Source organism: Scomber scombrus, chromosome 9 (assembly GCF_963691925.1).
Source record: "Scomber scombrus chromosome 9, fScoSco1.1, whole genome shotgun sequence".
Classification (NCBI taxonomy): Eukaryota; Metazoa; Chordata; class Actinopteri; order Scombriformes; family Scombridae; genus Scomber; species Scomber scombrus.
In genome coordinates this window covers 22,373,022-22,390,259 of record NC_084978.1, presented here as the reverse complement: position 1 = coordinate 22,390,259, position 17,238 = coordinate 22,373,022, and the positions used below count along the sequence as shown (strand labels likewise).

At 43.1% G+C, this 17,238-nt stretch overlaps 1 protein-coding gene across 15 annotated transcripts in view; it reads left to right on the top strand.

Moving 5' to 3' along the window:
* ebf1a (EBF transcription factor 1a) overlaps nt 1-17,238 on the top strand; it is a 56,377-nt gene that overhangs the window by 25,369 nt on the left and 13,770 nt on the right. For 6 of the 15 annotated variants that reach the window (XM_062426313.1, XM_062426302.1, XM_062426309.1 and 3 more), the window contains exons 7-10: nt 4,108-4,189; nt 4,978-5,119; nt 10,472-10,602; nt 12,222-12,348. In XM_062426313.1, the coding sequence (XP_062282297.1) occupies nt 4,108-4,189; nt 4,978-5,119; nt 10,472-10,602; nt 12,222-12,348 (482 nt within the window). Of the gene's footprint in view, nt 1-4,107; nt 4,190-4,977; nt 5,120-5,380; nt 5,387-6,454; nt 6,458-10,468; nt 10,603-12,221; nt 12,349-17,238 lie in introns of all 15 variants that reach the window. The other 9 variants (XM_062426310.1, XM_062426314.1, XM_062426308.1 and 6 more) reach the window with 4 other exon arrangements.

Genomic DNA, 17,238 nt, shown 5'->3' with positions numbered 1-17,238 from the left:
AATGAAACACAAGGGGAGGAAAAGAAAATACACAAAACAGGAGTTGAGGAAGATATTTGATTCTCTGAGAGTGCCAGACTTTTCTTTTTTGTTTGTCACCTATTTATCACCTGCTTTTTTCTCTCGCTGTAACATTATATTTGCTTACAAATATTTAAACTTAATTTGAACTCACCTCTGACTTCATTAGGATCGATTTCCTGAACAAATCTTAATGCTTAATTGCTGAAGTCCAGGATATTCCATTCCTCTACCTGCCTAGATTAGTTCAACATGTCCCACGGTGGTAACAGGCAGGGGAAGTGCTGTTGTGTCACTTAGTTAACCCCCGAGACAAATGGCTCCCCTCCGGAGCACAGTGAATTACACACCTCATGAAGCATATTAGTAGCCAGACACAGTGCTTTTCTCCTGGAGATGATCTGTAAAGCAGAAATGGATGGAGAGAGAGGGGGGGAGAGGAGAGGGCTGACTTATGGCATCACCCACAGCCATTTTTACAGCGTATCGGCATCAGAACAAAGGAGGTGGGGTGAAGAAGAAAGAAATGAAACACAATGTTTTACAAAAGGCTGAAAAGATGAATAAACTAGAACTACTGAGGAAGATAATACCACACAGTTCTAAAGTTATCTACGTTAAATTTGACAAGCAAAACAACTCTTTACCTCATTTGTGGCTAATGTAGGAAAATTATTAGAAAATATAACAGAATTGTCCCTCGGAGGCTTCCTTGCTGTTAGCTAATCGCGTAGACAATCTTTATCACCACAGTAATAATATTTAGATGCTACAGGGATTACTTAAAAGTTGTGTTATAATTGCTTTCCTTGTTTTGTTTTTTATGGGCAGAGGGTGATTTTGTGTTTAATTGCTCCAAAGTGACAAATAATGCTTGTTACGATATGATGAAAGTGTGAGATCATTAAATTACTACGGCTACCGTTGCATGTGTTTATTCGTTCGGTTTTTTGCTGTTGCAAATTTATGCCATGAGGCTTCAAGAGGCCAAGCAGTTATTTACACAAATTCACTTCCACTGCCATTCCTGGATTTAGGGGTAATTACGTGAGAGCAAAATGGTTTTATTTCATTTAATCCAGCCGGCGCAGCAATTTGCTGTGGTAATATTTGTGTCTGTGGCAGTTCGTACAGTAAAATAGCTTGAAACCAGCGAGAGTCTCAAATACAAACAAGGTAGAGGAGCAGAGACAATATCGTCTGCTGGGGAAGGACCAAATGAAAGTGTGTGTTTTGTTCCAATGCCTCATAATCCCTCATCAACCCACTCTACCCAGCACGAAACAGCTTAAAGCCTTGTACACAATGCTAAAAATGTCCATTTTAAAGCTGGGTGTAAAATTTCCCTTCAAAAAACATCATGTGTAATTTTTGTAAAGTTGTAGAGTGTAAGCAGTTGCTCCTGAACATTTTAAAATCCCCAAACTTTCAGAGCTTATACTGAGGAGGAGACCTTGGACCGTTCTCAGCTGTGATGCTTTGGCAACAAAATTGAACCATTTATTGCTCTTATATTCAAGGCTGGATTGAACTGAATGCTTTTGCCATAGTGTCATGTCAACACGAGAAACAGAGTATCGATTGTGAATTGATTACTTATTATACTTTTTTTAATGACTAAAAAGTAAGGGAAACATGATACTAGAGAGCTACCAAGTACAAATGAGAGAATTATGGTCTCTTATCAGCTATCTGTCCATATTTACTGGTCAGCTGTCAATCAGATTATTCATAAATCCTCATGGTAATCTCTTTGGTATTGCATATCAACACGCGCTGCTCTTTATTCACCCCACCCACCCACCCACACTCCCACTCTCTCTGTTGATCCATGTAAATGTGTGCAGTGGTGATTCCAGTCCCCTGGCTCCCGGGGAGATGAGATAGAGCACCGAGGAATCAACATGCTGCAGTTTTGTAATGTTTCCGTGCGGCTGACTCCAGACACCTTAAGTCATGTAAATAATGAATCAGATGATCCACGCGTACAGGAGATCGAGGGGACACGCTGACATATGGCACACCGAATGAAGCATGCTGACTTTCTCTCGCTCTCTCTTTTTTTCCCCTGCACTCAATATCTCAGCTGGTATCCCATCCCCAGTCTCACTTTTTTCCTTCTCCTTCACTTTTCCCCTCTCCAAATTCTCAATATTTAACCCACTGATTTTGGTCACTTCTGACTTTGGTGACCCTAACTTTCCTCCTTTCAATTATCCATTATTCCTCCATCATGAATACCTCACAGGAGGACGGAGGAGGACAGTTGGGAAAAAGAGTGGAGTCAATGAATTAAACAGGAGGTGCAGCCAGGAAGGCGGGGTATGTTGGACAAGTGGATGTAGTCCGTGGCTGTCTGCGAGGCTGCTCTTTGACCTCGAGGAGATAAGAAAGTTGGGAGGACCTCAGCCTGTGGGGTCCACCAGCCACTGTAAAAGAAAAAAAAAGAAAAGAAAAAAAAAAAAAAAAAAGAACCTCCATCTCTCAGCGTCATGAATTATTTAGATATTGGCCTACAGCTTCTAAAATATACAGGAGGGTGGTCTGTCTCTCACATACTCTCTACCCCATCCTTCTGTCTATCTTTCTATCGTTTTCTCCTCTCACTTTCTACCTCCCTCTTCTCTCTCTTATACCTTTCCCCCCATTCAGATTTATCCTCTTGCGCCAGCGAGAGGATCTTGTAAATCAGAGCCAAAACAAAGCAGCAGAAGAAAAGGCAGCACCCAAAAGACAGTTTGTTATTCAGATCATAAGAGGCTTTTTCTTCTTTGCTTGAAGAAGAATGTCTACCACTAACCAGCTGTCATGCATTTAAAAGTTGTCAGGGATAAATTCACGAGTTCTTGTGTTACATCAGATGCTTGTAATGCACAGCAGTAGGCTGGCCCTTGAAATGAGACAGAAATCTGGTCTGTCCATTTATCTTCTTTGCTCTCTTGTTTTTCTCTCTCTCTCTCTAGATGAAGCAATTGTCCAAGGCACACTGCTTACTGTGTTTCTCTTGACATGCCTCTATGTGTGTGTGTGTGTGATGCATTTGCTCGTGCGTGATTATATCTAAGGCAGTTGGCTCCAAACGCGCTGCCCAACGCAGAATCCTAGCCATAACAAATGAACAGAGGGGAGAAAATAAGACATATGAAAGAAAAGCTGAGCAAAGGAGTGATTCTCTCTCTGGCTGTTGGAGATCTGTATTGTAAGCAGTTTCAGCTGTCAGCACTTCTTTGAGCTGCCTCAAAGGGAGGAGGAGGAGGGGGGGGGATCGACCGGGAAATGTTGTAGTTTTTATTTTCCCCCTTTTGAGGGTTCCTGTTTATTTGTACACGGCACTGTTTATTTTCGCGGTTCATTTGATATAGTTTTGTTTTTTTTTCTCAGAGAGAGAGACGATGCAGGAGAGCAAGTGGAGAGATTTACTGTAGTTTCAGTTAAAGAAGAAGTTGTCAGGCTGCGAGCCTTGGGGTGGGGCTAGGGAATAAATTGTCAGCCATCCCCTTACTGCTTTTCAGGCCTCTGGTGCCCCCCCACCCCCTACCCCCCACCATCACTCCCCCTTTACTCCTCCGACCCACCCTCCTCCCTCCATCCTTCCCTCCCTCCCTCCCTCCCTCATTAAGTATTGATGTGGGTAGCCATACTTGCCATCTCAGCCTATTAATAATGCATGGCAGGTGCTGTTGATGTGGTCTCTCACACTGAGATTGAGAGAGGCAGGAATGGCAACACTGTGCTGCATAGTAGCTACACCACAACCTCCGTCACACGACTCTGCAGCTGGGTGGGTGGGGGTGGTGGGGGGGGGGCTCCGTCTGCCCCTTGAGTTTATGGCAATCTCAGAGATAGATATACAAGGTAGCATCTTACTCAATATCCCGGAGCTGTTTTTACATAGAAAACTGCCTTTGTCATAAACAACTGATGGATGAGGGTGGGATAGTGTATGAGCCTTGTCTGCCACGGCTGTTTCGTTTGTTTTATTTGAATTTTATGTTTATTAAAGTAGCTCGTACGACACTTTCAATGACAGACAACTGTACTGTAGCTCATCCCGTCCTTTCCCTGCTTCTCTTTCTGCATGTACAGGTTCTTCCTCAAGTTCTTCCTGAAGTGCAACCAGAACTGCCTGAAGAATGCCGGGAACCCGAGAGACATGAGGCGTTTTCAGGTGAGATGCAACTACCTACATGCAAACAGTATGTCGTGATTTTTAATCTTTGTTGTATACAGTTGTAAAGAGATAAAAGCAATCACAGGTTCTCTTGAAATGCTCTCTGTGCATTCCCAGAGAACAGTCCAGAGCAACACAACACAAAAAAATAAAACAAGTCTTATACAATATAATAAATAACCAAAATACATTCTTTCTGTCATCTAATACAATAACGAAAAAAGAGCAAAGTTACAACATTTCCCACACCAGACAACTTTACAACAAGGCACTATATCACTGCAAACATTCTTTGACAATCTTCTTCTCTAATTAGCAGATTTATGCATGACAATAAACTAAACTCAAGCTCCAAAAACATAAAAATGCCTATGCATGTACTTTAAACTTTAAACCAGCCACAAACAATAAGGGGCCGCTTGCAGTGATGAACCCACCGAGAGCAATCACGTAACTCTGCTCTACAGTCCTTTGTAGAAACAGGACTCCAAATGAATGTTAATGTTGCTGTCAGTTTGTTGGATGTGTAAATTAGCAAATCTCTGCTAACTGTTTGCCATATCAACTTGAAAGGTAGTAAATTATATGTGAATATTGTGTTCACAGCTTAATTTCACATAAATAACAAAAACAGTCAAAAGTCTGCACTGAGTTCACATAGGGGACTTATCAAACGCACTACTGAACATATATTATCAATGTGACGTTAATTGTTTTTGAGATTTGAGTTTATAATTGTCAATTTCTGTGAGTTCCATGGTCTCCATCTGTCTCTCCTTTCTCAGGTGGTAGTGTCGACTACGGTGAGCGTGGAGGGTCATGTCCTGGCCGTGTCAGACAACATGTTCGTGCACAACAACTCCAAACACGGGCGCCGAGCTCGAAGACTGGACCCCTCGGAAGGCACGCCGTCTTACCTGGAACATGGTATTAAAAGCAAGAACAAAACACCAGGCTCTCTCTCTCCGAGCTTTCTTTGTCTTCCTTACTTTCTTTCTTTTCAACTCCCCTCCCCTCCCTCCCTCTCTCACCCCCTTCCCCCTGTCTGGCTCCGCGCTCAACCCCTTTTCTGTCTCCGCTCTATCCCTCTCAAACCCGCTCTCTCACTTTCTTTCTTATCTTTCCCCCTGCTTCCTCCCGGATTCTCACTTTCCTCTCTTGTAGTGTTTCTAACTCGCACTAAGAGAGGAGAGAGTGGTAGCTAGTGAGTCTCTTGTGTCTCCCTTGTGGCTTGCTCCCCTCAGGTCGCTGCCTCTGGGCCTTCTACTCTGCCTCGCATAAGCACTATGTGTCTTATGAGGTCTGTTCTGCTTAAAGCCAACACTGGCTTTATTTCCTCAGAGACCTGCTTTTATCCTCCAGCCCTCCATCACTCCCCATCCCTCAGGTTTTCAAACACACCCATACGAACACAAAAGCCCCTGCGCACACACACATATACACACCCCCGCATGCACAGTCAGACCCAAACCTGTAATACTTCATAATGACATGTGCACATGATTTAGGAGCCCGCACTGATTCCCAAGTCCCTAATCCAGTTATTTTCTCATTTCGATTTCCCAGACATTGAATAAGAGAAACATATTTTTTTCTCTTTGAGGAAAGTCAACCTCAGGGATGATAATGACAAAAAAACTAAGAAGGGATTTACATGATGGCCTACAGTAGATTGCATTAAGATTGAATGTTATGGTTTAGTCTATCTAATGACTATCCTCCAGAGGTAAGGTGGACCACTTGTCCTGCGACTGGTCTCACAAATGATTAGAAAAGTTCAGAAAGACGAGACATATTGGAGACGTCAGCGAGGCTTGGATCTTACACAGAAAGAAGAGAGCGCACAGTACACTAACAGATGTTCCCTGTGTCAGAGAGATTTGTTTGGGAATTTCCTCTTCTCTGATTTTCTATTCTCCTGATGATGGGGGTTGGAAGGATGAACAACAGGAGTGAAAGAACAGAGCAGAGGGGGAGAGAAGGAAATACATAAGTGAGGACAAGAAGTAGTAAAAGTGACTGATAGTATAAAGAAAAGATGAAATCAAGACAGAGAAAACCCGTTTTTTTTTTGTTTTTTCCTCTCTTCCTCTCTCTTCTATGCATGGAAGTGTGTGTGTGTGTGTGTGTGTGTGTGTGTGTGTGTGTGTGTGTGTGTGTGTGTGTGTGTGTGTGTGTGTGTGTGTGTGTGTGTGTGTGTGTGTGTGTGTGTGTGTGTGTGTGTGTGTGTGCAGGATACACAACTTTGGGGGCCCATTTCAGGCGGTAATAGATGAGCAGTGCATAGAGTTGAACAGATGGCACCGAGGAACACCCCAAAGTATAATCCTATCACATGGATTCACGTTCCACCATCTGGTTAATCCACACACACACACACACACACAAACACACACGTGCACACGGAGCGCACATTATATCAGCGGCTGTGAAAAGGAGGCATCTTAGGCCATGATTATGGCCACAGATTGCTGCTTGGTGAACGTTGATCTCTGCAGGCGTATCGGGGGGCTAAATATCATTCCAGCTTGTTGGGGAGGATCAACAGAACAGGGAGTCAGGCAAAGAGCAAAAGGCTAGACTGCAGGGAAAAAGTCAGCCTACTCTAAAGTGGATTATGCCGCTTTACAGAATTACAGCATGTCTGACAAGCTGCCTATCTGTTAAGGAGAGGAGATTTAGCTTGTATAAACATGTATTTTCCCAATGCTGTTCTTTTCTTCAATCACATCCAGTAATCTCTGAGTCCATAATACCCACAGATAAGGTCAAGTAGAACACTGAATACCAGTTATTGAAAATGTAGGGTTATTGTTGTTATTTCATGTACTCTGTCCGATAAGATATAAAGAATATGCTTTAAAGCCACTTATTCCACTTGAAATTCTCAGATAGAGCGAGAGAGGCTGCCATTATCATCCACAAGAATATCATGTTCAAACCTAAATAATACTATACTAGATACTAATGACCATTATGTCATACTTTAGGCATGTTACAGAGCACACCAGTAATTTTCACCAGTGTAGTGTTGATGCCCTTGTTGACTTAAAAAAAAAACCCAAAGTAAAGCATTCTCCTTTTTTTCCATGTATACCACACTTTCTCATTGATTGATTGATTTTTGCTTGATAATAATCTGTTAAATCTTGTATACCATCCTATAGCTACCTCAGATCATGCCCCTATGTCTGTTGACATCAATGTGGTATAACCCCCCTACATTATGGGAATTCAGCTCTCACTTGCTGTCAGATAGTGAGTTGAAAGATGTGTTCCTATATTGAATTTAATGATACCCCTGATGTTGGTAGTGGCACTAAGTGGAAGGCTCTCAAAACTTATGTCCTAGTGCAATTTCCCAATTGAGAAAGGTTGAAAAGGCTAGGCTGTCGGAAATCACAGATGAGCTTCTCAAACTTGATAGAACTTACTCCTTCTCCCTCTCCTCTACCCTTTATTTAAAAAAATACTTCTATTAAATTTCGACCATGAATTGATACAAACCAAGCTATGCCTCTTTGAAAAGGGGAACAAAGCTGGGAGACTCCTAGCTCAACAGGCCCATGCAATCAGTGCTTCCAGATTAATTCCTAGAATCAAATCGCCCAGTGATAGTTTTATCTCTGATCCAGTTGAAATTAATAGGTCTTTCTCTGAAAACTACTCCAATCTCTACGCTCTGACCCTAGATTTCTGTATTGACCCACAATCTCCTTGATTCATTACGTACCCAAAAATCAACAAAATCATTGCCATCGTAGAGATACAGGAAACAATTAAATCATTGCAAAATACAGTCAAATTTTACAAGGTGTATTCTACATTATTAGCACTAGTTCTAGAGAGGATATACAAAGGATTACTTTCATGAAGGCTGTCTACCAGCAACTTTGTCTATGGTGTCCATCTCTTTATTTCTGAAGAAAGATGAGGACCCTTATACTTGCAGTATAGACCAGTTTCCTTTACATTTTACCATACTGGCCAAAATCCTGTCCTGATATTCAATAAATGCTTTTTCGTCCCCAGCACAGGACACATCATAAACTCTCCCTTTATGCAGACAACCTTCTGTTCAACCCCCACTATTGGACCCCCATTATTGTGTACTTTTGATCTATTTGGTCACTTATCAGTTTTATAAATTAAAACTCCAAAAGAGTTAATTATTTTCTTAAACCAACTGGCAAAACAGTTCCCCAATTCACATTCCCTTTTAAGATAGCGGGATTCAAATATTTGGGGGGGTTTGATCCTAGCTCCCTAAATGATTTGTTCCTCAAAATTATTCAGCCACAAGATAAATATAAATCAGACATATCTAGGATGGCCTCTGTTCACCTATCTCTTGCAGGCAGTGTAATAATACAAATTTTTATATCTTTTCCAACACATCCTGATTTGTATCAATAAATCCTTTATCACCAGTCTTGATTGCCAGCTGAATGGGTTTGTCTTGAACAACAAGCCTACCTGTCTTAGAAGATCAATTCCCCAGCTCCCCAAGTCTGAAGGAAGCCTAGAGCTTCCAAATTTCCACTACCACTTTTGGGCCTGCAACATTAATAAAAAAGTATTTTATTGGGCCAGCTGCAAACTTTTTGGCTCCTGTACACCCTGAGTTTTTAACAAAATATCGTCTTCCTTTTGTTCTTTACATTTTTGTATTTGCTCTCAGCCTCCCATAGTCCCATAGCCCACAAAATTCTTCTGTGGTTGGTTAACCAATAGTCTTTTAGCACTTAAGGACCATTGCATCCTTCGCATCCCTGTTAGTTAAATATTACTTGTCTACAGCCATCTCTTTCATTTTTTCAAATAAGGCATTGTGTCCAAAAGCAGTTTTCTCATTTCCTCCACTGCCCCCCTGATTCAAAAATTGATCAATTTCTCACCCTATGATCAAAAACTGATATGTATTAGCTATGGCACAATTCACTCTCTAAATCCAGCCCCCACTGTATCCCTCAAAGACTCCTGGGAGCACAACTTGGGTGTTGACATCTCCGACAGCCAGTGGAGCGACTCGGTCTGGTGCACTCTTCATCTATATGTGCCAGGCATGGCCTACTGCACTGCAAGGTGCTCCACAGAGCCCACTTCACCAACACTAAATTGGCAAAAATATTTCCTAACAGAAGCATTGCCTGTAATAGATGTAAGCAATCTCCATTTACATATATTTTAGATGTGCCTGGGGCTGACTGATTTTTGGTCCAATGTATTTTAAACTCTTAAACTGGCCCTCAACACACATATAAACCTAGACTCTTACTGATTTGTTCAGAGTACCCCTAACTCAGAATATGTCCACTACAATACAGTGTGTCAGCGTGCCTTTACCACTCTGTTGGCCAGAAACACAAGTTGATACAGGAAGTTCTACAAAGTATACAACTGGAAAAGTTAAGATTCTCATTGAAATGATTCCTGAGTAGAGCTCACTGCAGAGAGAGTGGGACACTCACTATTTCTTCCCTTTGATCGTCCTTACCAATTGTCTAGTCTACTATTTGCCTACTATAATTACTATTATTAATACTAATACTTATTTTTACTTTTGTTATTTGGTTGTTTGCTGCAGTAAATCAAGTTTGGGCTACTACATATTTATATTTATTCATCCTCTCATTCCACTTCACACTTCATTTTATTTATTTTGTTGTATTTATTTATTTTCATTGTTATTTTTTGGGGTTGTGGGATGGTGGGATGGTGGTTTTCTTTCTTTTTTTCCTGCAATTGCTGCACTGACTTTGTCATGTCTGAATTGAAAAAAGAAAGAATACACTTTAAGAGTGTTTACAAAACACATACGGGCCCATGTGGTCATAAGACAGACACTGGGATGTACACAGATATGAAACAGACAGCTGAGCAAGAACTAAATGTTTGGTTAATGAAGGCAGCGTATTCAGAGGGCAGAGCTACTGTTGGCTCTGCTCTGCTCCCCGGTCGCGTGGCCTTTGATCAGACACTCAGCACACCTGACATTTACACGCCCGCACGCTTTGCCACGTGTCATAAAACAAGCGCACCGCCGCTGCCCTCACACACAGGGCAGGGGTGATGTTTAATAACGGGGTGCGTATAATCACTCTGATTAGTATTCCTCGCTCGGCCTCGACCCCTGGGAGGGAGGAGAGAGGTGATGTGTGTCTGTGTGTGAGAGATGGAAAGAGGGGACTGACTGTACCTGGTGCCAGTAGTGAAGACCTTTATGGGCTGTCATTAGGTTACTAAGCATCTAATCTGTTTTGTCTGTGAATCTTCCAGCAACCCCCAGCATCAAAGCCATCAGCCCCAGTGAAGGCTGGACCACAGGGGGCGCTACAGTCATCATCATCGGGGACAACTTCTTTGACGGCTTGCAGGTCATCTTTGGAACCATGTTGGTTTGGAGTGAGGTAAGTCACTATCTGGTCACCTTAAAGAACAAAAGTATGTGTGCACATGTGTATATGTATGCTTTCTGACCACATTTTAAAATATTAAACACAGGCATTTGTACGTTACTGTAAACAAATTGGTCCCCACTTTTTTGACTCAAGGCACTTTTAAAATGAAGTAATGCCTGATAGCAACCCCTTGACAAATTCTATAGCCTTGAGAAAAAGATAAAAACAACACAATTTGTGTGACAGAAATATTCATCATCATCTTCTGACCCCCTCAAATTGATCTTGTAACCCTGAGGAGGGGTTCTGTCCCTCAGCTTGGGAACCACTGCTGTAAACTAGTGCTGAAACAATTAGTCAATGAGTATTTAATCATACAGAAAATGTATCTACAACGATTGTTACCATCAGTTTATCATTTCAAGTCATTTATTCATTACAAAACATTTCCTGGTTCCATCTTTCACTGTAAATTGAATCACTTTGAGGTTTTTAACAAAATAAGCAAACTGAGGAAGCCACCAAAACTCACAGTAGGCATTTGTCATAGTTTTCTAACACTTGATAGACTAAACAATCAAGTGAATAATAATGAATACTACTATACAAGCATATCAAATATATTTCAAAATGTGAGCAGCAGCCTGACTTCCCTTTTTTTTTTTTCTCTGTGGCAGCTCTTATTATTTGCCATATATCTCTTCAGCTCCCTCCCTCTGTATTTTATTACTAGTACCTGCCTTCCTGGAATATGCACACTGTACTGTATGAGTCTCTTTGTACGGAGCATCTGCCACATGACTAAAATGTAAATGTAGTGTATGTGTGAAATTGAAGGTCAGCAAGCGGCGCAGCTAAACAGCTTTCTCTTTAGTAAAGGAATAATTCTATAAAAAGCTCCTATATTATCTCGCTGAGAGGTGAGTGGGGCCAGACAATGGTGGAATGAAAGCTTAGTTAAGTGAGCAATGAAAGGGACAGTTACACACACACACACACACACACACACACACACACACATGCACACACACAGGCTCTGGCAGCAGCATTGATAGCTTTTGAGCGCCGCTAGTTTTGAGTGCTAGTTCAGCATAGCATGCAGAAAATGAGCACTCAGTGAGGTCTCATCTGTGTTTTGTCTTGTTACCGTTTTCCTTCAAAGACCCTTCGGCACACACACACATACATGGCGAGTGGGCTCATCAGCCACACTAAGTGAGCCTCTTTAAGACACAGTGGTGCTTTAATGTGGCTACGGCAGCTCGACAGCCTGTGCTGACAGACAAAGACACAGGGGCAAAACAGACAAGCATATAATGTTTACTTATACTGCCTAATAGACGTATGCAGAGGAAGGTGTGTTTTATTCATAAACAGATAACTGCTTTTGAACCCCTCTTACAGAGTCCATGTCAGCACTGATAACCATCCTAAGCCTCACAGTGACATTGCCTTGGGCTACGAAGCCACCTGAGGGCTTCAGCGCTAACACATCATTTTCAGGCTGATTATACAAAGAAAGAAAGTCAGAAGCTGCAAAGGAAAAGTCTGAGAATAGTCCCCCGAGCACATGTTTGGATATGAGGTTTCATTGTATTAATCTTTCTGCCCAATCTGCTTCTCCATAGCTGATCACCCCCCATGCCATTCGAGTGCAGACTCCACCCAGACACATCCCTGGGGTGGTGGAGGTCACACTGTCCTACAAATCCAAACAGTTCTGCAAAGGCACACCTGGACGCTTCATCTACACAGGTACTACCTATGCACAAATACAATGACACCTAATGTGTAACGAGATAATGCAACTCCCATCTACCAATCCCCTGGCTGACAATGATGCAATTTTCCCCAGGAACAAAAACATCAGAATAATTTCTAAAATCACATTAAAAAGTCAAGACACAGTTGCTTTCAGTTTTATCAAGTCTGTTTTTTTGCTATATCTGCTAAAAGTAATATGATTCAGTTTATAAGCTGTCATTTTCTTTACACTGTTTCTGAAGAAAAACGTGCATGCTAAACAATTTTAAATTCAATAACATGACTCAATAATTCCGGGGAGAAGCCTGCAGACGAGAGGAGGAAAAGTATTTGCCCTCTTTTATGAAGCAGGTGAAGGTCAGGGGGAGGTTTAACCTTTTGATTAGTGGGATTATTGTGATTTAACCCTGTCGAAGGCATGATGAAGGAAGGAAGAGGTCCATGCAGAGAGTGTGATTTTTGATGGCAGGGACATGACTAGCGTGAGTGTTACATCAGAGCGTATCGGTGCAGAGTTATAGCCGTGCGGTGAAAAGAGCGGCAGAGAGAGTGAATGTGAAGCGGTGATTAACCAATGCGAGGCCACAGGTCCCCAGGGAGACTGTGAATCACATAAATCTGTCTGTAATCTCAACCACTGATAGACTTAGGCTGTAAGCCCCGGCTGGAATTGCCAACATTTGACAAAATCACAATTGAGAGAGCGTGTGCGTCACATCATCGGCGAGCATTTTCTGCAGCTTGTATGCATCCTAATTACTGTGCATGGACAGAATCCATGTCCATGCGTCATAATTATGACTCTGTGTTTGTGTACTTATGGGAAAGACTCGGCTCCCTGTGCTTGTTTGTTTGTACGTATGTGTAAATGTACTCCAAGCACACGCATGCACATTGACAAGTTAACTGCATTACTAAGACAGAGGGCAGATGGGTGGGAAGCCTTTGCCATGCCAGAGCTGTCCAACAGCCCGCACTCTGCCAAACCCATAAAGCTGTGTGTATATAAATGTGTGTAGGTGTGTGTGTACGTATGTGCACGGCCTTTTAATGTGCCAGACATGTGGGAAGCGTATGCATAAACGCCCTATCTCTCCCCAGCACTCCACTCTTTCACCTTGTCACATTCACTTATTCAAAACTTGCTTCTTTGAATGAATTCATCCCACGCTTCTCTCTCTCTCTCTCTCTCTCTCTCTCTCTCTCTCTCCCTCTCTCACCGTCTCTCTCTGCCTCTCAGCTTCTATGGAGGCACAGAGGAGAATCTCAACAGGTGAGAGGTAACAGAGGTCATCCACTGGGATCTGAACACACACACTGTGATGTTGCTTGCCAAGCGCTGGCACCTTTACAGTCAACCGTGTCGAGGCATAGAACCCAGGCCTACTCTTAACACACTTCACTTCAGCCACAGCTCTATACCCTCAACAGATATTTGTACCTCTCCCATACCTCCTATATCAACCAGTTTTATCATTTTTACTTGGACCTCTCCAACCTGCTAACATTCAGTATCTTGAATGAGAGACTGAGCTCAGTGAGAGGGTGAGCAGCATTTGGAGAGACAAAGCAATTGTTTAGAGTGGAGAGACAGAGAGAGGTGGATGAGAACAGGAAGAGAGGAGAAGGATGGGAGAGAGGGATGGAGGATTACCATGGGCCATGTTGCCCTCCTGGGTCTGTTTGGCACCAGTTTGAGCCCAGTTGCCAGTGGGTACTAATCATGGAGGATTGGCAGCACTGCGTGGCAGCTGGCAACTAGCGCATTCATACACACACACAACCCACACACACACACAAACACATCGACACAGCTCCACACTCATAGACATGCACACACTCATATATTACGTGTGCATGCGCAATCACACACACATATGTGCACACTGAATTACATTGGGGACAGCTGGCATTGCTAATCAACTTCTGCTGAGGAGAGGAAAGCGAGCAGCTCACAGACCTAATTAAGTCAACACATACCCAATACTGCTGCTACTGCTACTTTGCAAACACACCCGACAAATGCACACTAACACACACACACACACACACACACCACCCATCTATAGGTGTACTCCCTCAGCCTGCCTCTGCATGGTCATTGATACTCCACAACTGACCGTCTGTGAATGGGGAAGAAAATGTAGCTGTAGTTCAGGACAGAGAAGACAAGCAGGGGACTTTTGGTGCAGAGGAGATTCGGAGAGAAGCTATTACAGTAATGTGTCCTCTGCCGTCTCTGAGGAATCCTCTGCCATTAGACTTCAGAAAGCTCCAATTAGACTCATCAAAGGCAATTAAGCTCTCCACTGATAAGAATAAAAGAATGTTTTTTTCAGTCTCTGCTCTTCTTCTGTCTTTTTATCCCCTTATCCCCCTTCTGTTCCTCTCTCTGCCCTCTGCCTTATGCACCTCTGGGGCTGAGAGCTCTCCCTAATCTCCCTTTCTTTCTCTCTCTCTCTCTCTCTCTCTCTCTCTCTCTCTCTCTCTCTCTCTCTCTCTCTCTCTCTCTCTCTCTCTCTCTCTCTCTCTCTCTCTCTCTCTCTCTCTCTCTCCCTCTCTCTCTCTCATTATCAGGTCATTGCCCACCCCCACCCCCTCCCCTTTATAAATGCATTTCCATGTTTGGTTGTGTATCACCTTTTACTGGATTGCTGTCTTTGTAACATTCATCAGAGAAGCTCTCCCTTTTCTTTTCTCCATGCAATATAGAGTGATAATACTCTCTGCCACTTGGTCCCACGCGTGTGTGTGTGTGCACTTGTGCATGTGTTTGTGTGTGTGACACGGGGACACTGGCAATAAATTGGGGGAGTTGATGAATCACCCTTGTCGTTCAAAAGGCAATCCCTCCCTCCTCAGTATGCAGCCTTGTCTGCTTAGTGCTTCCACTACAGCCTCTGCTGATATTAAAAGGCTCTGCTGGCTCACATTAAGGCCGGCACCACGCGCACCGCCACGCATCGGCACACACGCACGGACAAACATTAGGGGTAGTTTTTCAGTGCTGAGTGCAGATTAGGTGTGTAGGAAACATCACTCAGTTGCGGTGAGGAGGAGCAGGAGCAGCGAGGGGAAAGACAAAAGTCAAGAGAAGAATTTAAACCAGCTGGGATGCTGCTGACATCTCTCTCCTTCTCTCCTTACCCGCCTCTGTGCTCCAAATTAGTTTTAGGAGTGGAGAAAGAACTGTCAGTTGTCTGTCATTTTACACACTCACACTGCAGACACAGATGATGCCACAGTAAATTTTGCAAGCATGAACATGCCCTGTAAAGTTCTGATTTATTTTAGCACTAATTTAAGCTGTCCTACATAGTGATGAAATCTGCTTGTCACACACAGCGAGAGAGATTGTTTTGCTCAGATGGTGCCTTGATGTTCCTTGAGCACTTCACATTTGTAAAACATATTTGATGCTGATTGTGTTGATATAACGAGTGTGGCGCAATTAGCGAGAAAATCAGCGAGAAAGTCTACTTTTCAACAGACATATAGATTTACAGACATGTTCTACATTAATATGCATATTTGACACATTCATACACAAGCATACACAAGCACATCCACTCAAATGCAGCCTGTAGTCATTTGGCAATAAAAGTGGTGTGCAACCAAGAGATGGTCAATTACTTGTCTTGCTCCTATTTGTGAATGCTGTCTTTTATTGAGCTTGGGTGGAGGCCTGCTGTTGATTAAAACGGCTAGTCTCCAGCTGGAGACAGGAGCAGCTGAGATAGCTGCACACATTCACATTTACTGCGCACAGTCTTAACTGCAAGGAAATTCACACCTCTATTTGAGATTGAGATTAATTTTCTGCACCATGTGGCTTGTCTCCCCTCTTTAGCATGCTCCGTTCTTATTACAGGAGCATCTGCTCCATGATGATGATGTAAATGAATTTTGAACGTAGATTATTTGGTACCCTGCTGAAATGAGCGGCGTTCACTGAGGGAATGATTTCTTATGTTTTCTTATGTCTTAATTCAAGCGTGCACTTTTCATCCAGATTTCCAGAATTTACATTCTCCCACTGAGGATCCATGCTGTCAGGTATTGTTAACTGTTGACATGCACTTTTTGCAACAGACAATTACAGCTTAGGTTGTAGTAGCATCCACACCTCCATTGATTTGTAGAATCTCTTAGCGTGCCCCCTCCTCCCCTCCATCCTCTTCTCCTTCTCTTACTCCCAGCCTCAGCCTCTCCCTTCCTTTAGGAGCAAAAAGCTTTACTCATCTGTTTTCTGTGTATGAATTTCCAGCCATGCATTAGTCTCCCTGACATGTTCAAGCGATGCTTTATTTAGCTTGTCGGATTCTGCAAATAAACGCAATCTCGGGGTTTATGGAAAAATGGATAAAAATTAGATTGTAAGGTATTGATCTGGATTGTGAGTAGTCGGTGGGGGGTGGTTTTGTGTGTGTGTGTGTGTGTGTGTGTGTGGTGGTGATGGCGGGGAGGTGTGGGGGGGGGGCAGCTCTCATCTGTGTGAAGGGGAGTGGGGGGGTAGCGGGGGATGAAGCCGTAATTCAGGGCTATTGAACCCCCTGCCACCGGCGGCATCGATCGCCAAGCAGCGCTTATGAGATCACACCTGAGCACTGGAGACTGCAGAGGGGAGGGAAAAAGGGGAGGGAAGGGGGGAGAGAGAGGATGTGAGGAGGGAGAGGGGAGAGACGAATGAGTGGAGAGTGAGAAGGAGAGAGAAACAGAAGGCTGTGATATGATCAGCTCCTTAGCCACTGTCTGAGGGCCTGTTAAAGTGTTAACATCAAGCCTCAGAGCCAATTACCTAACCCTGCAAGTACACTACCTGCACTTCCACACACGCGCACACACACACAGACACACACACACACACACACTCACAGCACA